The 21,502-nt window shown below is 44.2% G+C and overlaps 1 protein-coding gene across 5 annotated transcripts in view; it reads left to right on the forward strand.

Moving 5' to 3' along the window:
• GMEB2 (glucocorticoid modulatory element binding protein 2) overlaps positions 1–11,228 on the forward strand; it is a 29,817-nt gene extending 18,589 nt beyond the window's left edge. For 4 of the 5 annotated variants that reach the window (XM_077253010.1, XM_077253013.1, XM_077253011.1 and 1 more), the window contains 6 exons: positions 281–384; positions 2,048–2,205; positions 8,623–8,703; positions 8,915–9,052; positions 9,425–9,547; positions 10,286–11,228. In XM_077253010.1, coding sequence (XP_077109125.1) covers positions 281–384; positions 2,048–2,205; positions 8,623–8,703; positions 8,915–9,052; positions 9,425–9,547; positions 10,286–10,932 — 1,251 coding nt within the window. In that variant the 3' untranslated portion in view covers positions 10,933–11,228. The remainder of the gene's footprint in view (positions 1–280; positions 385–2,047; positions 2,206–8,622; positions 8,704–8,914; positions 9,053–9,424; positions 9,548–10,285) is intronic. The other variant, XM_077253012.1, reaches the window with a different exon arrangement.
• Positions 11,229–21,502: the final 10,274 nt, after the last annotated feature.

Genomic DNA, 21,502 nt, shown 5'->3' on the forward strand with positions numbered 1-21,502 from the left:
AGGCTTCAAATTCACAAGGAAAAATAAGCAGGAGACTTCAGAACTTTCATTCACTTTGCAGTGCAGCGTTTTTCATCCTTGAAAAGCGTGTGAAAAAATGCAGTGTGTGAAGAAGCCCTTACTGAGAGCAGTCAGTCTTCTTTCAACTGGCTAACATACTTATTTTTCTTTTTATGAGCCTTTTGTTGCACCTTATTATGAACCTAAAGAATCCTACTACTTAGCTTAGCACTTTTCTCCCTTTGTCTGACACTGCTGTATTTTTTTTCCTCTTTACTAGTACAATGAACACTTAATAAGTCCAAAAGAGTTTGTTCATCTGGCTGGAAAATCCACACTGAAGGACTGGAAGAGGGCGATTCGTATGAATGGCGTCATGCTCAGGTTCGCATGGGGTAGGGAAGAAACCCAAAAATGTGATAGGGGAAAAGTATTCAGTAAATGTATGCATTAATCTAAATATATGTTGTGAATTTACAGTTCCATATAGAATTTGCTACAGAGGTCCTGGGAGTATGGGTGGATGACAAACTCACATTTAGTGGCCAGTGTCAGGCAGCTGCTACAAAGGCAAATAAAATAATGGGATGCATTAAAAGAGGCATAGATGCTCATGAGGAGAACATAATTTTACCTCTATACAAGTCACTAGTTCGACCACACTTAGAATACTGTGCACAGTTCTGGTCTCCGGTGTATAAGAAAGACATAGCTGAACTGGAGCGGGTGCAGAGAAGAGCGACCAAGGTTATTAGAGGACTGGGGGGTCTGCAATACCAAGATAGGTTATTACACTTGGGGCTATTTAGTTTGGAAAAACGAAGGCTAAGGGGTGATCTTATTTTAATGTATAATTAAATGAGGGGACAGTATAAAGACCTTTCTGATGATCTTTTTAACCATAGACCTGAGACAGGGACAAGGGGGCATCCTCTACGTCTGGAGGAAAGAAGGTTTAAGCATAATAACAGACACGGATTCTTTACTGTAAGAGCAGTGAGACTATGGAACTCTCTGCCGTATGATGTTGTAATGAGTGATTCATTACTTAAATTTAAAAGGGGACTGGATGCCTTTCTTGAAAAGTATAATGTTACAGGTTATATACACTAGATTCCTTGATAGGACGTTGATCCAAACGTAGATGAAGAAACGGACAGCACCACAGCAATTGTGAAGAAACAGCTTACGTGTTTATTCTGCCATCTGCAACGTTTCGGTCCACAGACCTTTATCAAGCTTGATAAAGGTCTGTGGACCGAAACGTTGCAGATGGCAGAATAAACACGTAAGCTGTTTCTTCACAATTGCTGTGGTGCTGTCCGTTTCTTCATCTACGTTTGGATTTGTATACTGGGATGGATCCCCTGGTGTGGACGGGCACCCTATTGTCCGTAGAGACATTGGTATTTGAGGGTGCGGCCTGAACATTCTTTTTGATATTAGGACGTTGATCCAGGGAACTAGTCTGATTGCCGTATGTGGAGTCGGGAAGGAATTTTTTTTCCCCAATGTGGAACTTACTCTTTGCCACATGGTTTTTTTTTTGCCTTCCTCTGGATCAACATGTTAGGGCATGTTAGGTTAGGCTATGGGTTGAACTAGATGGACTTAAATCTTCCTTCAACCTTAATAACTATGTTACTATGTAATAGGATAGTGCCACCTAGCGGCTTTATTTAGAATTATAAAATGCTTTCAAACGTTACTATAGAACTATGGTGGTGCATCAAAATATGATGAAAATGTGTGTGCAAGGTTTTTTTTTGCAAGAAATAGAAAACCTTTTGACTTAAGATCTGTTGCCTGTATAGAAAAATAGAAGTAAAGCATGTGTTCAACATTTTTGGCAATGAGTGGGGAAGTACCATCCGATATGACAGAGATAAAGAACAAGCTGCCATCTATTACTGCTTCCTATGTAACATGATGTAGCTATCAAGTGCGTTGCCGAAACTTGCTGTTAGGGCCCCTGTCTACAGGTGGAGATCTATTATAAAAGGTTTAATTCTAGGATGCTAGTGTTGGCTTTTTATTTCTACAACAGAAAGATAATGGACTCTGGAGAATTGGATTTTTATCAGCACTCAAAGGTCTGCTCCAATACCTGCCGAAGCACTAAGATCGATGTGATGGGGAGCCGCGTGTCGCTGTGCAGCCAGGTGTCTACAGAGTACATTCCCATCACAACAGCCTCCGGTGAGAGTAAGTCATGTGCTTGAGCTCCTACATGTTTTCTTCTTCATTGTAAAACTCTTCTTGCATTCTTCAGAATGTATATCCTTTTTGGCTTTGTTCACTGCAGAGCAGCAAATGCTCGGTTTGTAGTGATAATGCCTGACACGGCAAGAAGCCTTCACATGATGCTCTTTGTAACCTACTGCTTCTAGTTGCTGACTCCAGTGTTAATGCCGGTTGTAATGAGGTTACCGCCGCTGTATAATTTGGAATCCGATGAATAAAAAGGATGAAAATACAAACTTTGTGTTTATGACATACGATCAGTTTCTGATAGATGGGGGGATCTCATCTAGAACCTACTGATCCCTTTTTTGCTGGCTGCATCCAAGCAGTTGCAGAGAGGTTGCCAAGCATGTAGCTCTCTCCACTCATGTCTGAGAGTTTGCTTAGCTGGTTCTGTAAACTTTTCATGTAATTTTAACAATACAGCACCTAGATACTTGACTGCCATGTTCCATTAAGTTGCCACCAGGTCAGGGGAACTCTTTTGTCCCTATAGATGGGGGTTGCCTACATTGTTCCCTCTGTGCTATTGTATTAGATTTGGTGAAAACAAAATTATGGTTTACAGCCATCGAAACTGGAGAAGCGGGTTTAGCTGGTAGCAATCCAAAAGCGTTCCTGAGGGTACTTGGCTTCCAGTCTTATTTAATGGCACAATACAGTGTCTGCTGGCAGTGAGGTGTGTGGTGCAGGAGTATTAGATTTCTGTATATAATATATTAAAGAGATGCATGAGAGTTAAAAAATGTGGCTGCTTTCTACTAACTTGTGTCTAGTTTTGCACTTTAACCCAGTACAGCTGGTTTGTTTGTTTTTTTATTTCCCATTCAACCTTTTTTTAATTAACGGCGCTGTGGAAAAAGTGAATAGCGCCCCCCAGAGTCGGATTTTCTCTGGGGTCTCGGCTGCCGAGGGTAGCCGAGACCCCAGAGAACATGATTCGGGGTTTTTTTACCGACCCCCGAGTTGCGATCGCCGGTAATTAACCGTTTACCGGCGGTCGCAACAAAACAAAAAAAACGCGATTTGCCATTTAATTTCTCTGTCCTCCGATGTGATCGCACATCGGAGGACATAGAAATGGGGTCCCCGATAGCCCCCCAATACTCACCTATCTCCCCCGGTGCTCCTCGTGGCTCCCGATAGGCGCCGCCATCTTTTTCCGAGGAAAAAATGGCGGGTGCATGCCCAGTGCGCCCGCTGCCCGGCACCCGGAAGATCTTTGGTGTCTCGGCTGCCGGGGGTAGCCGAGACCCCAAAGAACATGATCGGGGCGGTTTTTACTGACCCCTGTTTTGCGATCGTCGGTAATTAACTGTTTACCGGCGACCGCAAAAAAAAATAAAAAATTAGAGGACAGAGAAATAGGGGGATTCGGGGACCCTGTTATACTTACCGGTGTCCCTGGGTCCTCCTGCTTCTTCTGCTGGCCGCCGGCTTCTTGCTCCGGTTCTTTGCTGACCCACAACTTATTGGCTCATTGTTACGTATCCACGGTTGCCACTTATTTAGGTTGATTACCCCACCAGTGCTCTGGTTTTTTACCAGACCTCTAGTTATTTAAAGACCGGCCCTACGCCCCTTCATTCTCTGCAAGATAGCACAGAGGGTGGCAGGACTCTTTGTCCTCTAGCATAGCACAAGGCACTTTGTCTCCTCATACAAGCCAGTCCCCTGATGAATTAGCTTGGAAGAAACGCGTTGGGACTATGACACAGGGAGAGTGCAGGGCATGTGTGTGCAGGGGTAGTTGTGGACTGCCCTTGTAAGGGCAGGAGCTTTGGGGATAGCTTATCAGTAGCCCCATAGGGATTGACAGGGTATTGTCATTTCCCATCAAATTCCTGGATGTACTCCTGACCGGGGACTATTCAGCGCTCCTGTGCTCGCACCGTTGGAATTGGTGAGATTGTTCCTTTTCCAGTACTATATATTTATAATCTGGCACGGTTTTGTTCCATGTGCCACCATTGTTTAAGATGATCAATTATCTTTTATGCAACCAAGTGTATGTGCATTCATGCTGCTAGTTACATGGAATTTCTCTTGCAGCAGATTTGTATACCGTACCTTGGGCCATTTATATTCCGCAGGTGTTGCTATATGCGGAGTTTGGAATCCTATTTGGGGTTATCTAGTCTCCAAGGTCATTTTTGCATTAGACTGTACCCCAATTTTTAATCATATTTTGGGTGACTTTATTCTCTTTTATCTGTATTAATGAGTAAAAGTTAAGTTTTATATTTCCACTTGCGCTGTATTATATACTTGCTCCGGTAAGAAAATGGCGGGCGCATGCGCAGTGCGCCCGCCATTATCTGCCGGCCGAGGAAGATTCTTCCACTTGTTTTATTTTGGTCACTGTGAGATCCTATCACAGTGATCAAAATAAAAAAAATAGTAAATAACCCCCCCTTTATCACCCCATTAGTAAGGAAAAAATAAAGAATTAAAAAAATGTATGAATTTCTATCTTCCAATTAGGGGTAGGGGTAGGGTTAGGATATGTGCACACGTAGAATGGTTCTCTGTGGATTTTTCCGCAGCGTGGGCACAGCGTTTTATGTTTCCCATAGGTTTACATTGTACTGTAAACTCATGGGAAACTGCTGCGGACCCGCAGCTGCGGAAACGCTGCGGATCCGCAGCAAAATCCGCAACGTGTGCACATAGCCATAGGGCTTGGGTTAGGGTTAGGGCTAGGGTTAGGGTTAGAGCTAGGATTAGGGTTAGAGCTAGGGTTAGGGCTAGGGTTAGGGTTGGGGCTAAAGTTAGGGTTAGGGTTGGGGCTAGGTTTAGGGCTAAAGTTAGGGTTTGGGCTAAAGTTAGGGTTAGGGCTAGGCTTGGGGCTAAAGTTAGGGTTAGAGTTGGGATTAGGGTTTGGATTAGGGTTGGCATTAGGGTTACATTTGGGATTAGGGTTAGGTTTGGGATTAGGGTTAAGGCTAGGGTTGGGATTAGGGATAGGGGTGTATTGGGATTAGGGTTAGGTTTTGAGGTTAGGGTTGAGATTAGGATTAGGGGTGTGTTGGGTTTAGGGTTTTGATTAGGGTTATGGTTAGCTTTGGGATTAGGGTTAGGGGTGTTTTGGGGGTTAGGGTTGTGATTAGGATTATGGATCGGGTTGGGATTAGGGTTAGGTGTGTGTTGGGGTTAGGGTTGGAGTTAGAATTGGGGGGTTTCCACTGTTTAGGTACATCAGGGGGTCTCTAAACGCCACAGCCAATTTTGCGCTCAAAAAGTCAAATGGTGCTCCCTCCCTTCCGAGCTCTGCCGTGCACCCAAACAGTGGTTTACCCCCACATATGGGGCATCAGCGTACTCGGGATAAATTGGACAACAACTTTTGGGTCCAATTTCTCCTGTTACCTTTGTGAAAATAAAAACTTGGGGGCTAAAAATCTTTTTTGTGGAAAAAAAAATATTTTTTATTTTCACGACTCTGCATTATAAACTTCTGTGAAGCACTTGGGCATTCAAAGTTCTCACCACACATCTAGATAAGTTCCTTGGGGGGTCTAGTTTCCAAAATGGGGTCACTTGGGGGTTTCTACTGTTTAGGTACATCAGGGGCTCTGCAAATACAACATGACACCCGCAGACCATCCCATCAAAGTCTGCATTCCAAGCGGCGCTCCTTCCCTTCCAAGCCCTGATGGGTACCCAAACAGTGCCCTCCCCCCCACATATGGGGTATCAGCATACTCAGGACAAACTGGTCAACAGATTTTGGGGTCCAATGTCTCCTGTTACCCTTGAGAAAATAAAAAATTGCAAGCTAAAAAATCATTTTTGAGGGAAAAAAAAGGATTTTTTATTTTCACGGCTCTACGTTATAAATTTCTGTGAAGCACTTTGGGGATTTAAAGTGCTCACCACAAATCTAGATAAAGTTCCACAAGGGGTCTAGTTTCCAAAATGGGGTCACTTGTGGGGAGTTTCTACTGTTTAGGCACATCAGGGGCTCTCCAAACATGACATGGCATCCGATCTCAATTCCAGCCAATTCTGCATTGAAAAAGTAAAACGACACTCCTTCTCTTCCAAGCTCTGCGGTGCGCCCAAACAGTGGTTTATCCCCACATATGGGGTATCGGCATACTCAGGAGAAATTGCACAACAACATTTATGGTTAAATTTCTGTTTTTACACTTGTGAAAATAAAAAAAAAATGGTTCTGAAGTAAAATGTTTGCAAAAAAAGTTAAATGTTAATTTTTTCGTTCCACATTGTTTCAGTTCCTGTGAAGCACGTAAAGGGTTAATAAACTTCTTGAATGTGGTTTTAAGCACCTTGAGGGGTGCAGTTTTTAGAATGGTGTCACACTTGGTTATTTTCGATCATATAGACCCCTCAAAATAACTTCAAATCTGATGTGGTCCCTAAAAAAAAAAATGGTGTTGTAAAAATGAGAAATTGCTGGTCAACTTTTAACCCTTACAACTCCCTAACAAAAAAAATTTGTTTCCAAAATTGTGCTGATGTAAAGTAGACATGTGGGAAATGTTATTTATTAACTATTTTGTGTGACATATCTCTCTGATTTAAGGGCATAAAAATACAAAGTTTGAAAATTGCTAAATTTTAAAAATTTTCGCCATATTTCCATTTTTTTCCATAAATAATCGCAAGAAATATCGAAGAAATGTTACAACTAATATGAAGTACAATATGTCACGAAAAAACAATTTCAGAATCAGCGGGATCCGTTAAAGCGTTTCAGAGTTATAACCTCATAAAGAGACAGTGGTCAGAATTGTAAAAATTGGCCCGGTCATTAAGTGCCAAATTGGCTCTGTCACTAAGGGGTTAAAAGGGTTGACTAGTCTTATCATATTTTTAACAACAGACAATGAACCATATAATTTGTGGAGGAAAACTACTGTTGGGGCGCACGGCAGAGCTCGGCACGGAAGGTGCACCGTTTGACTTTTTGAGCACAAAATTGGCTATAATAGATAGCGGACGCCATGTTACGTTTTCAGAGCCCCTTAAGTGGTAAATGGGACACACACACACACACACACACACACACACACACACACACACACACACACACACACACACACACACACACACACACACACGATCCCATTTTGGAAACTGAGGTGCGTCATAGAAATTAAGTTGAGCCTTGAAATTAAAGAATAATGAAAAATTTTTAAGCAAATATGTTGCTTTTGCCCCAAATTGTTCATGTTATCAACGTTAACAAGAGAAATTGCACAACAAATGATGGTTCATTTTCTCCTAAGTATGTCGGGGAACACAACTGGGGACGTGGCAGGGCTCAGATGGGAAAGAGCGCTATTTGACTTCTCGAGCGCAGATGTGGCAGGAATAGACGGCAGGTGCATGTCACATTTGAAGATCCGCCTTGGTGCCAATATGGCATCACCCATATTTGACACCACTATGGTGCCGAAACCACCCACATTTGTCACTATTTTGAAAATTGCACCTCTTGATGATTTCATCAAGGGGCGTAGTGAGCGTTTTAAACCCACAAATGATTCACAGAATTGTATAACAGTGGTCTTCGGAAATGAAAATTTTTTTTTTTGTCCACTAAAATGTTGTTTTAGCCCCAAGTTTTTCATTTTCAAAAGGGCTATTAGGAGGAAATGGACCTCATAATTTGTTACACAGTTTATCCTGAGTACGCCAAAATCCTATATGTGGTTGGAAATTACTTTTGAGTTTCATATTTAAATTTGTTTGGTGATCTGAAACATTTTAAGTGTGACAAACACGCAAAAGAATAGGAAATCAGGAAGGGGCAAACACTTTTCACATCACCGTACAAGCTGCCTAGTAACAGCCAGCTTGTATCAGGCAGTGGCTGAATGATTTCATCCATGTACTTTGACTCTCAAATGCTGTTGCTCACTCCTATGTGTTTACGTCCAGACTAAAGATATCTATAACATGTCATCAATATAAGATCGAATGGGGGTCCGACTAGCGTCACCTGCACTAATCAGACATTATAAGATCTGGCGCCAGCCTGATGTAAGCTTATTGACTTTTACTACCCTGCGCAGCCCCATTCAGTGTGTAGCAGCTGCTGTTGGGCACTGCAGATCAGCTCCTGTTTGGTTACTTGATGCTGATGACCTTTTTTTAGGATCTTCAATATCTTTAGCTTGGGCAAGCCTTTTAATTCTTAGGTGGGACCAGAAAGTGAATCTGTTTTTGTTTTGGTTTTTTTTGTGCGCTTTGGCTTTAGATTGTGTGGTATGAATAAAATGTAGACTGAGGAGCCTACGTACATAATCACATTTCCTTAGACATACTACTATATTACAGTTTTGATGCTACCTCATTTATCTCTGTAGTCAGTGCCATATCAAGTTCATTTGTCTTTTCATTACATAGATTTCGCTGTGAATGGCAACCCAACCACAATAACTATTGAAACGTGTGAGAATTCAGGAGAGTGGGGCAGCACCATCGCAGGTAAGGACAACCATTCAAAAATAGGATGGTCGTAGTCAGTCTAACCTGGTCTTTAAATTCTGTTCAGACTTTTCTTGGTTCTATCCATTACGTGCAAAGTTGGGTGAAAGCCTGCAATATGGCTGCCATTCTAGGTTTCCAGTGGATCTGACTAATGTAGCATTGAGGTGATCGCCATTGCGGAACTAACCATTGCGTTGCTCTTCTGCAGACGATACCCTGGGGTTCTGGCAAGGTTTGCGGGATGCGGGTCTGCTGGGGGAGGTCATCCAGGAGTTTCACCAGGAGCTGCTGGAAACCATGAAGGGGATGAAGCAGCGACTGCAGATGCCTCCCATCCAGTTGCAAGGTGCATTATCCAGCTTTTCTTCTTATATTTTTTGTAGTTTTCCTGATTAGTTGATTGATGTCTGGCAGCGATGTATCACCTCCTCCCAGTTTCATTCAGCATTGATAAAGTGCCGGGTCGTTGTACATTGTGTGTTTTAATATAAAAGGCCTGGTGTCTCGGTATGAAGATCTCAATAGCTCATTGTATTAATGCAGTTTTACTGTTTGTTCCCTGATGTTCCAGCATGTGCTCATTCAGAATGCTCTTATGAATTGGGTCAGGAATAATCTCTCGTTTAAGGGGAAGGAAAGAATCTCACTAATTAGCCAGGAATGTCACATTAAAAATGTTTGGTAACTGTCATAATCATATGTCTCTTGTCTCTTATAGATGCCATGTTGCTCAACAACATTGTCCAAAATTTTGGGATGTTGGACCTCATTAAGAAAGTATTAGCTGGTCACAAGAGCCAAATGGATCGATCCAGGGAGCAATACACAAGGGACTTAGCAGGTACTCATACTGGGATACTATTATGATTTTGAAGGGGTCAGCCCGCTCTCTGTGTCTGTACATCAGCTACGACAGTGAAGGGGCTTAACTATTGAACTGATCAGTCAGCCACGTTCACACAACGCTCTTGTCATGTGCTCGAAGCGGAAACTCTGTCCTGTGTCACACACAAATCATAGAGGATTCAACAGGACACAGGATTGGAGCTTGTAACAGACGTGAGGCATATACTGTATTAGTAAGTTGCTTATTTTACTAATTTAGCGGATATATAAATTATAATGGTGAACAAGCCCTTGAATTAAATTGAGGGGGGTGTAGACCAGGTTACAGTAAATTAGCAATCCTGAAAACCTACACCTGCACTAGTGATTGCAAAGTTATCCCCCATCTTTAATCTTTCGCACACCACTTCAGGACTAGGACTCAGTTTGCTATCACGTTCTCTTTGCTGCAGGATGACCTAAAGGATTCACAAACTGTGGTGGCTTTGTGTACCACCTTGCTCTTTATTTGCCCTTAGACTGGTACTTTGGGAAGTTTCTTGTGTTGGCATCCCATAAATGTCCTAATCTAGAAACTGAAACCCTTGGATGGCTCTGGGGTGTAGATTTATGTGGAGTAGTACATTCAATGTATATGGAGTAATGACTTGGGTGCAATTTGGAATGTCCACATATTATCCCATGATACAAAGCGGCATTGTTCAGTTTACATTTCATCTCCTTCCTTTCGTAGCACTGGAGCAGCAATGTGATGAGCATCGCCGAAGAGCTAAGGAACTGAAACACAAATCCCAACACCTAAACAACGTCCTGATGACGCTGACACCAGTCAACGTTCCTCCTCCTGCCAAACGACCACGATTAACCAGAGCCACTTCAGGTCCTGCCGCCATCAGCTCCCAGGTTTCTACTCCGCCAACACAAATCACCCTGCCACAAGGAATGTCCCTTTCCCAGCTGACTGGTCTCCCCTTCAGTAAAGTACTTTCCACCTCCATCCCATCCTCATCCAGCTCCGCTGTCATTAACAAGAACTCTATCTCCCAGGCCAACTCTCCCTCCTCCTCCGTTTTGGGTGGTTATACTATAGTAACCCCTTCAGGAAACAATTTTCCCGGCACGCTGGAGATACACCCTGACTCCTCCAACCTTACCGTCCTGAGTACGGCAGCCATGCAAGACAGTAACACTGTTCTCAAAGTAGTGAGCCCCATTCAGTTGCTGACGCTGCAGGGCCTGGGTGCCACGATACAAAACCTTGCTCAGATAGCACCGGCTGGGAGCACTATAGTTGCTCTGCCCTGTGAGTCAGGCGACGGAGAAGAGGAACATACCACCATAGAAGTAACGTCACTGTCGGAGGACCAGGAACTGAAATAGACTTGAGAGCCATGGTTAGGTGCATTTGAACTCCGAGTTGCCATGTTTCGGAGGAATAAGTAAGCAGAATGAACCAAAGAGGATGGATGGAGGCTATAGACCTGCCGCACATTGCACAGAACTTTACTGCAGATCATCCTGGCTATGGAAAAGTTACAATATTTTTTTGAGATCTTCCTGTGGGCAATCTGAAATTACCAACGTTTGCCCTTTCCCTCATATTTGCGCCATGGTCTTTATTTGCAAGTAGAGTACCATAAACTTCAGTGTTATTAAAATAAGACGCCAACAACCTAGCATGGTATCGAGCATGTCCTCTCTCTGCCAAGAATAAATTGGGCAGCATGGTACACTTATTTGTGACTGGAGCCAAAAATGAAGTTGCTTCCAGGTAAGGAGTGGTTAACATACCTGGAGGCAACTGACAGAAAGCAGAAAATATGAGGTTAGTGGAGGGGTGATGTGGGCTTTTCCCCCACACGTCTCGTGTTACTTTTTCCTTTGCAGAGACAACCATATTTGCAGGAGAAGGCAGAGAACCGAGACAGGATGAAGCGATATCACCGCTTCTTGACAGCTTGATAGCCGAAATATGATTTAACATATGCAATGGCCGCATGCTCCGTACTTGGTCGAGATTATGGAACTTAGTGCTAATCGTTCTTACCACACAGGTAAAGGCTTCCAGACATCCAGGAGTCCTCCCAATGCTGCCTCTTTAAACCTCCCTCCTTGTAGATCCTAACACAGAGACACCTTCAGTATTCAGAGAGGGGGGAGGAAATGAATCCAGAGAGATAACTTTATGTCTTTTTAGTAAAATTGCTTTATTAACCGTGCAAGGTAGGAGGGCAATGGTAACAACACAATCACCCAACAGTAATTTAAAACCAAATAACACACACAGAGCACCGGTAAACTGCCTGCAGACCCATATCAAAAATTATATTAGTTAAAACTATGCATATTATGGATATCTTGGATCAAAATTTACAAAGCCTCATAGGGGGACTCAGCCCTGTATAGTAAAAGAATCCATTAAAGAAGTCACTATATCTGATACTCAATGCTGGCAAATTGGCATATGGTCGAATACAACATAGTGCACACCCTAGATTTACAATACTTCAGCAAGTGCAGCCACATTGGCATATGATCAGATACAAAATAGTGCATAGGGACGGACACCGGGACGCTGCACCTGCCAAAATACCGCAACTCTAGGGTGATGTATTAACTATTTCTACTGCTCTCTCCTTGTGCACTATTTTGTATCTGATCATATGCCAATGTGGCTGCACTTGCTGAAGTATTGTAAATCTAGGGTGTGCACTATGTTGTATTCGACCATATGCCAATTTGCCAGCATTGAGTATCAGATATAGTGACTTCTTTAATGGATTCTTTTACTATACAGGGCTGAGTCCCCCTATGAGGCTTTGTAAATTTTGATCCAAGATATCCATAATATGCATAGTTTTAACTAATATAATTTTTGATATGGGTCTGCAGGCAGTTTACCGGTGCTCTGTGTGTGTTATTTGGTTTTAAATTACTGTTGGGTGATTGTGTTGTTACCATTGCCCTCCTACCTTGCACGGTTAATAAAGCAATTTTACTAAAAAGACATAAAGTTATCTCTCTGGATTAATTTCCTCCCCCCTCTCTGTATTAAGTTTAGGATAACTGTCTTGATCCAATACTAGGGCAAAAAACAAACTCATTTGGGAGTTATTTATTTATTATCTTTGGTTATTACGTAATTTTGTTTATTATTTTTCCCAAATGATACTCTATAGATACTGTTTGCCTTTGGTTACCCCTATTTTTCTTCAATTTACCTTCAGTATTCAGCAGATACAAGAAGGTTTTATCCCGGCAGTTTACCTTAGCTCAGGTTAGAACTTCTTAGTCCGTTTATAGCGTCTTCATAAGACTGTGTGGTTACTATTTACCACAAGTTAAATACCCGCTAATCATCTGAACAAACTCTTAAAGGGGGATTAAACCTCCAGCTTCAAAAGCTGGAAAACCATAGACTGAACACTATTTGTTTGAGTCGCGTGGCCTGTTCTCAACCTTGTCATACGCTTGATTGAGATATTATAGGAGAGCTAAAGATGGAATACCCCTTTTAACGCATGACACTCTGTCTGCAGTGCCAAAAATATACTGATTTGCTCTTGGTAAGAGAAACAAAATAATAAATTTGTAGATATGATGAATTTTTAATGGCTAACAAATAAATTGTTACAAAGCGAGCTTTCCAGGCTACGTAGGTCTTTTCATCAGATATGATAAAGCAAAGTATATGAAGAAACACAGACCCGGTGTAATAAAACAGGATTTTTGGTTGCTCACCATAAAATCTGTTTCTCGGAGCCTTCATTGGGGGACACAGGAAGCGATGGGTGTATGCTGCTGCCACTAGGAGGCTTACTTCACAAAAAAGTTAGCTCCTCCTCTGCAGTATACACCCACTGACTGGCACTAGGGTTAATCAGTTAGTGAGAAAGCAGTAGGAGAAGCAACATGTAAAGAAACAAATACAACTCAAACTGTAAGAATATAATACAGTAACCAGAGCTGATATACATGGGAGGTTGAAGTGTCCCCTATGAAGGCTTTGAGAAACAGATTTTACGATAACCAAAAATGCTGTTTTCTCTATCGCTTCATTGGGGGACACAGGAAACCATGGAACGTCCCAAAGCAGACCCTGGGGAGGGAACAGCACAAACTCTGTTCAGGTTTGAGAACTCGCCACTGCTGCCTGCAAGATCCTTCTACCTAGGATGGCGTCTGCCGAAGCGTAGGTATGAACCCTGTAAAATTTGGCGAACCTGTAGATGGAAGACTAGGTTGCCGTTCTGCAGAGTTGCAGGGCGGATGCCCTATAGTGTACTCCCCACGAGGCCCCCACTGCCCGGGTACAGTGTGCCTTAATCCCAGGGGGAGGTTCTCTGTTCGTTATGCCTCCAAAATTGTCATTCGGATCCAGTGAACAATCGTAACCTTGGAGGCCTCTACCCACACCTTCTGGAATGACAAAGAGAGACTCTGTCTTCTTAAAAGGGGCGGTCCTAGCCAGATAGACCCGCACAGCCCTGACCAGGTCTAACCTGTACAGGGAATGCTACAGAGAATGAGTTGAAGCCGGGCAAAAGGAAGGGACGACAATATCCTCATTTAGGTGAAGTATGGACACCACCTTGGGAAAGAAAGAAGGTAGAGGCCGCAAAACCGTCTTGTCCTGGTGGAGAACAGGAAAGGGGGCAGAAAATAAAGAGCTGCCAAATCCAAGACGCGCCTAGTAGAGGTGATGGCCACAAGAAACACAAGCAAGACCAGCGCAAAAGTTCCGCCTGGAGAAACGCCAGAAATAAATGGAGAGCAAAGGACATAGGCGGGATGTGATTAGACTCACACCAGCTGAAACAGGCTCTCCAAGTCTGATAATAGACCCAGGATGATGACCGCTTTTTAGCCTGTATCATGGACTGAATCACCCTATCTGAACACCCGGACGCTCTCAGAACCGTGGTTTCAACAGCCACGCCGCTAAATTGAGCGACAGAGAATTTTGGTGGCAGATCGGTCCTTGGGACAGAAGATCCAGTCTGTCTGGGAGCCTCCAGGGGGCATCCGTGAGAAGATTGATGAGCTCTGCGGACCAAGACCTTTTGGGCCAATGCAGTGCTATCAGATGACCAGTACCCCCTCCACCTTGATCTTCTTGGGAAGAAGGGGGAAGGGAGGAAACAGGGAAGAGCAAACTGTGACCAGGGTATTGCCAGAGCGTCAGCGCCCACCGCAAGAGTATCATGGGACCTGAAAACAAACTGTGGAACCTTCCTGTTCAGCTGGGCAAATCTGATGGAAAATATCCTGATGCAGAGACCACTTTCCCACCTCGAGACCTTCACGGCTGAGAGTCGGCGGCCCAATTGTCGACGCCGGGAATATACAGATATCAACGAAACGGTCGCCTCAGCCCAGAGCAGAATCTTGGATATCTCAACCATCGCCAAGGGACTCAGAGTTCCTCCTTGGTGATTGACATATGCCACCGCCGTGGCATTGTCCGTCTGAACTCTTATTGGCAGACCCCTGATAAACTTTTTCTCAGTGGCAGAGGAACAGAAGAATGGCCCCTATCTCGAGGATTCCTTCTCAATTAGATGATTCCTTTGCCGACCAATGTCCCTGGACAGCCAGGTGGCGAAAGACCAAACCCTAGCTGACAAGGCTGGCTGGCGTCCGTCATCACCACCTGCCAGTAAACAGGAAGGAATGACCGACCCTGGAAAATGAGAAGGGATGACAGCCACCAATTGAGAGATCGTTTGAGAGCCAAACTAGACGATCCAGAGAGAGAACAGACTTGTTCCACTGAGATAGGATTGCCTGCTGAAGCTGTCTTGAACGGAATTGTGCAAAGGGAATCGCTTCCGATGCTGTCACCATCCTTCCCAGGACCGAGCGGAAAGATGAAAGCCAAGGGCCCTGCAGAAAGCAAACTCCCTACTGGAGGATTGCTCTCTTATCCTTGGGAAGAAAAACCCTTGTCTGCCGGGTGCCAGCATGCCTAGAAAAATGAGGCACTGAGTTGGGACAAGGCAAGACTTTGCCCTGTTGATTAGCAAACCGAATCGGAACTGGGTGTCGAGAACAGACTTTCCTGGGTCTAGTAAAAGGACAGAGCCTTGATGAGAATGTTGTCGAGGTACGGGATGAGCACTAGACTGTATTACCGCTGCCATGATTTTTGTGAAAACCCTGGGAGCAGTTGCGAGCCTGAATGTCAGGGCGACAAACTGAAAATGGTTCTGCCTGTCATGCTGCTGCAATGCAGGTAGGTGCAGGCTTCACTAGATGGCAGTATAGAGGAAGCAGGTCTGCACCTAAACAGAGCTAACCTGCAGTGCAACAGTGAGGCTACCACAGGTGGTAGCAGAATAGTCAAAACAAGCCGGGTCAGATCCTAGACTGTAGCGCAGTACCAAAGGAATACGCAAACTCACTGTGAGAGACAAGCCAAGGGGTCAGTAACTGTCAGGAGCGGATTAGACAAAGGACAGAAACCGGTCAGGATACACACCAAGTCAAACCAGGGAGTCTGCACGCTAAAGGGAAACAGAGTCAAGATGGGAACAGGGGAAAACAGACATGGGTTCAGACAGCAATCAGTCAGCTACAGCAGCACTAGGCAGAAACTACAACTGAAATCCTCTGTAGAAGAGAAACGGCTGAAGCTTACACTTCAGAGGAGGCCGGCGAGGTTTGGACTAAGGAAGGAGAGAGCTTGTCCCTCCGGTGACCTCCTTAATAATTTGGTCCAACTTGGAGCCAAAAAGCCAGGATCCTTGGAAAGGCAAGTTGGTAAGGGACTTTTTTTGAAGATAAGTCTGCCTGCCACGCCTTAACCCAAGGAGGATTGGCACTAAATTGCTGGACGCCTGAGAAGCACATGAAGCGGTGTCCAGGGATGCGGATACTGTGTACTTCCCTGCATCAGAAATCTGGTCTGTGAGGTTGGCCGATTCCGCCTGTCGGGCTCCAGAAAGAATGCCCTGACGAAGTTGTTTAGCCCATGAAGCTATGGACTTTGACACCCAGGTGGTGGCAAAGGCAGGGCACAATGTAGAAGCGGCCGCTTCATAGGCAGACTTTGCAAAGGACTCTATGGTCCCATTAATGAGTCCTTGAGGGATGCTCCATTCTGGAAATTGGAGGGTCAACAATCGGAGAAGTGGTCCAGTGAGCTCAGGGGCAAAGGGATATAGGATGCCGAGGCGCTTCCCTCTTTGGAAGCATCTGGTTGGGTTTTCCTGTTCCCTGGAAAGTACCTCCTCAAATTCTCTGGGGAAAAGAACTTGGGAGCTGGTCTCGACCATGTAAATGAAACCACCTGTTCTGCGGGTTCTGTAGCGGTATCCTTAATGTTAAAGGTCTGGTTGACCACCACAATGAGGCTATGGACCATGTCTCTCATATTATTGGCCTGGTAAGAATCCAGGTCCGAGTCATCATATGACAGTACATCCGCAACAGCCTCGCCTGACTCAGGAGGAGGACCGGGAGGGAGCTGTCCACTGGGAGAGACCAGGGGGAGTGGGGGAGGAAGACCTAGATCTCTTATAACCCATGTTGGTAGGTACAGCCTGTGATTAACAGCGGAGGTAGGAAGGAGCAATCTGTCAAGAACAGACACCAGAGTCGGCGACACCTTGGTGAGAGCCGTCACAGATTGAAAGAGAGAGAGCCCGCACTGGGAAACGGGCTCCACTCTCTCCTGGGGCAGTATAGGGCTCCTGGGTAGCCAGTGCAGGGGGGCTGCTGCAGTCCTGACAGAGGGAAGAGGACTGACCTGAAGGGAGTTTGCATTTATATGAAGAGCAAACAAAGTGCCCGACGAGCAGAGGAAGAAGAAGCTGGAGGGCGAGAGCTCTCCTTTTAGGATTGGACATGATAAGCAGACACACTAACTAATGCCAGAAGGTTATAGGACCGAAAGATATATGCTGAGGAGAGTGTCAGTCTGCAGAGCAGAGCTACATATGCAGGTCCTGTCTGGTTCCAGGCTGTAGGGGAGCTCCAAGACAATTTCAGGAAGAAATGTAGACATTCCTGCAGAGGCCACGTTCCGATGCCGACAAATGGTGACCGCAGGGAGGAAGAGGAAGGCCCACAGAGTGAAAAGCATGCAGAGATTCCGTGCCACTGAACGAAAAGAACTTCCAGAAAGAACTTGCACTATGAGGCCGGAAAAAGGGCGGAGCTAACAGTTGGAGCTCTGAGGAGGGGCAGCATAGATGTTACAGCATAGTGGAGGGGATTTTATGAAATCCCATCTCCACTATGCGTTCAAAGATGCAGGTGGCAGACCTGCGTATATGCACATGTGGCGCATCTTTCTAGACCGCAGCATGTCTATTTATCTTGCAGAGACGCTCAGTCTCCGCAAGATAAATTACACAGTCCATGTATAGGATGCAGTGATTCCACTTGTGTTCAATGAACACATGCGGAATAACCGCGCGTACAAAAGCCGGCAGCGCTTTGGACGGAGCTGCGTCCAAAGTTCTGCCAATTTGTACCATGGAAACATATCCTTAGGATCACCTAAACACTCTTCATGTATTAGGGGTAGAGTTGAGCGAATTTGTTCGGATTCGGTTCCGAATATGATCGGCATTGAATATTGTTTTTGCAATATTCATGGAACACAGTCGAACATCATTAGAGTTAATGGGAGTAGAAATTACTGAATATGTTCAAAACCGATCATCATTTGCTAGGTGAAGAGAATGGGGCATCAGACTGCGCTGCTCGCCTGTCAGCATAATGTACCAGAGAAGTCCAAGTAGATGTAATAGAGAACAGACTTTATTTCTATGTGTTTCGTGGTGATCACACCACTTCCTCAGGACAGTCTTATCTGTCTACCTGTGTGATCACCACGAAACGCGTAGAAATAAAATCTATTCTCTATTACATCTACTTGGACTTCTCTGGTACATTATCCTGACAGGCGAGCAGCGCAGTCTGATGCCCCATTCTCTTCACCTAGCAAAGGATCATCACATCGGGGCTTGCAGCAGCCGCTAATGCTAAGTGCGGTGGTTGTGTCTCACACAACCATAATAGGTGAGTGAATTAATACTGTGTCTCACAAATATTCCCTTTATCTCGGACAAGACCCTATGTGCGCTCTATATTCCTTCTAGCTACCCAGAACCGATCATCAAACATACATTTGGCACGAATAGGGTTCAAATATGGCACGAATGTCAAATTCAGATTCGGCGAACAAATTCGCTCAATTCTAGTTAGGGGTTGGGGTCCTGTCGGATAGACGTATGAGGATACGGGGTAGCAGTACACTCCAACCATGGCTATGCTTGGAGAAGACTGGTATAAGCAGCATAACAAGGACACTCTTATTGCCCTTTGCGGGTTGAGACGGATTGACGCCATGGGCAAAAACAAGAGCTAACTGGTCGCGGCTCTGGTGCAACGGGAAATCGCTCAGAGCCTAGTGGGCACAGAAGCCAGCCCAAGCACAAATGGTGCTGCAGCAGAGGTCCAACAACTGAATGCCGACCCTACTTGCAACCAGGGCGGATTGGACCCGTACTCTTAGTCTCTTCGTGGGAGTACAGGGTGACTGTTCTCACTGTATCCCTCCAGAGGTAAAGGAGAAGATCCATCTAAAAATAAAAAAGGGAAATGTTATAGGAAAACGCCAAAAATTGAGGTAGATAGCTATGGGTCTAGTAAAAGACCTGTGTCCACCTCCTCCTGACACTGACCTAAAACTGATTATCCTAGTGCCGGTCGGTGGGGTGTACACTGCAGAGGAGAAGCTAACTTTTTTGTCATAGTGTCAGCCTCCTAGTGGCAGCAGCATACAGCCCATGGTTCATGTGTCCCCCAATGAAGCGATAGAGAAATGGACATAAAAAAAACAAAACAATGAGGATGGAGAGTAAAAGTCCGTCTACATGGACCAAATGGCGGCACTATATGACTGCAGAATCTGTAACCTTTTACCCACTGGCAGTCGTTTTTATGACCGCTCGTTTGTTATTATGTTGCAGTGTTAAACCTTAATTAGTTTAGATGAACAACAGTTACTGACCAATCCGCGCCAAAGAGGTTAATCTAAAATAGCGATCACCACTCTACATGCCATCTTTACCTCCAAGTTGGCATGCAGAATGGTTGTATACCCCAGTGTTAACATGAGAGAGAGAGAGAAATTGTCGGAATTTTAATCTCTCTTTGAAATGAAACAGAGAGTACATATATTTGTTTTTACCCTGTTGACACAACACACTTTAAGGCCACGTGCACACGTTGCAGAAAGTGGTACAGATTTTTCCGGACTGATTTTGGTAAATCCGCAGGTAAACCGCACTGCGAATTTCCTGTGGAATTACAGCGGATTTACCAGGTTTTTTTTGCGGATTTTGTGCAGATTCCACCTGTGGTTTTACACCTGCAGACTCCTATAAAAGAGCAGGTGTAAACCGCTGCGGAATCCGCACTAAGAATTGACATGCTGCGGAATAAACAACGCTACGTTTCTGCACATTTTTTTCTGCAGCATGTGCACTGCAGATTTTGTTTTCCATAGGTTTACATGGTACTGTAAACTCAGGGAAAAATGCTGCGAGTCTGCAGCGGCAAATCCGCTGCGGATCCGCAGCAAAATCCGCATCGTGTGCACATACCCTAATAGTCTGATGTACTCTGCGCAACATACACATGATACCACATTATGAATTCATACACCAGTAAAACCAAAAGCATTGTAATCATTACTATAAAACTATGCCTCTAGATAAATTCCTTGAGGGGTCTAGTTTCCAAAATGCAGTCACTTTTTGGGGGATTTCCTCTGTTTGGGCACATCAGGGGCTCTCCAAATGTGTCATTATGAGCGCAGGTCATTCCATCAAAAGCTGCTCTCCAGTCACTCCTTCCCTGCCGTACGTCAAACAGTAGTTTTTCTCCACATACAGAGCATCGGCGTACTCAGGGGTGGGGGAAAAGTTCACAACAATTTTTGGGGTCCATTTTTTCCTGTTACCCTTGTTAAAATAATAAAATTTGGGCTAAAACACATTTTTTTGGAAAAAACATGATTTTATTTTCAATGCTCAACCTTATAAAGGTTCAAGTTGCTCAACACACATCTAGATAAATTCCCAAAAGGGTCTAGTTTCCAAAATAGGGACACATGTTGGGGATTTCCATTGTTTAACAGTCACTCCTTCCCTTCCAACCCCTGCCGTACACCCAAACAGTGGTTTTCCCCCACATATGGTTTATCGGCGTACTCAGAAAAAATGCACAACAATTTTCTGGGTCCATTTCTCCTGTAATTCTTGTTAAAATAAAAAAATGGGGCTAAAACACATTTTTGTGGGAAAAAAAGTGATTTTTAATTTCTTTTCACGAATTAACGTTATAAATATCTGTGAAGCACCTGGGGGTTCAAGGTGCTCACCAAACATCTAGATAAGTTCCTTGACGGACTTGACGGATCAAGTTTCCCAAATGGTGTCACTTGTGAGGGATTTCCACATTAGGGGCTCTCCAAAAGCGACATGGTGTCCGCTCTCGATTCCAGTCAATTTTGCGTGCAAAAAGTCAAACGGTGCTCCTTCCCAGCCCTGCCATGCACCCAAACAGTAGTTTTACCCCTCATAAGGGGTATAGGCATACTCAGGAGAAATTGCACAATTTATGAGGTCCATGTTCTCCTTTTACCCTTGTGAAAATAAAAAATGTGGGGCCAAAGTAACATTTTTGTGAAAAAAAGAAGTAAAATGTTAATTTTTTTCTTCCACATTGCTTCAGTTCCTGTGAAGCACCTGAAGGGTTAATAAACTTCTTGAATGTGGTTTCAAGCACCTTGAGGGGTGATGTTTTTCAAATGGTGTCACTTTGGGGTATTTTCTGTCATATAGACCCCTCAAAGTGACTTCAAATGTATTGTGGTCCTTTTAAAAAAAAATGATTTTGTTAGAAAAATGAGAAATCGCTGATCAGCTTTGAA

Source organism: Ranitomeya variabilis, chromosome 4 (genome assembly GCF_051348905.1).
Source record: "Ranitomeya variabilis isolate aRanVar5 chromosome 4, aRanVar5.hap1, whole genome shotgun sequence".
Lineage (NCBI taxonomy): Eukaryota > Metazoa > Chordata > Amphibia > Anura > Dendrobatidae > Ranitomeya > Ranitomeya variabilis.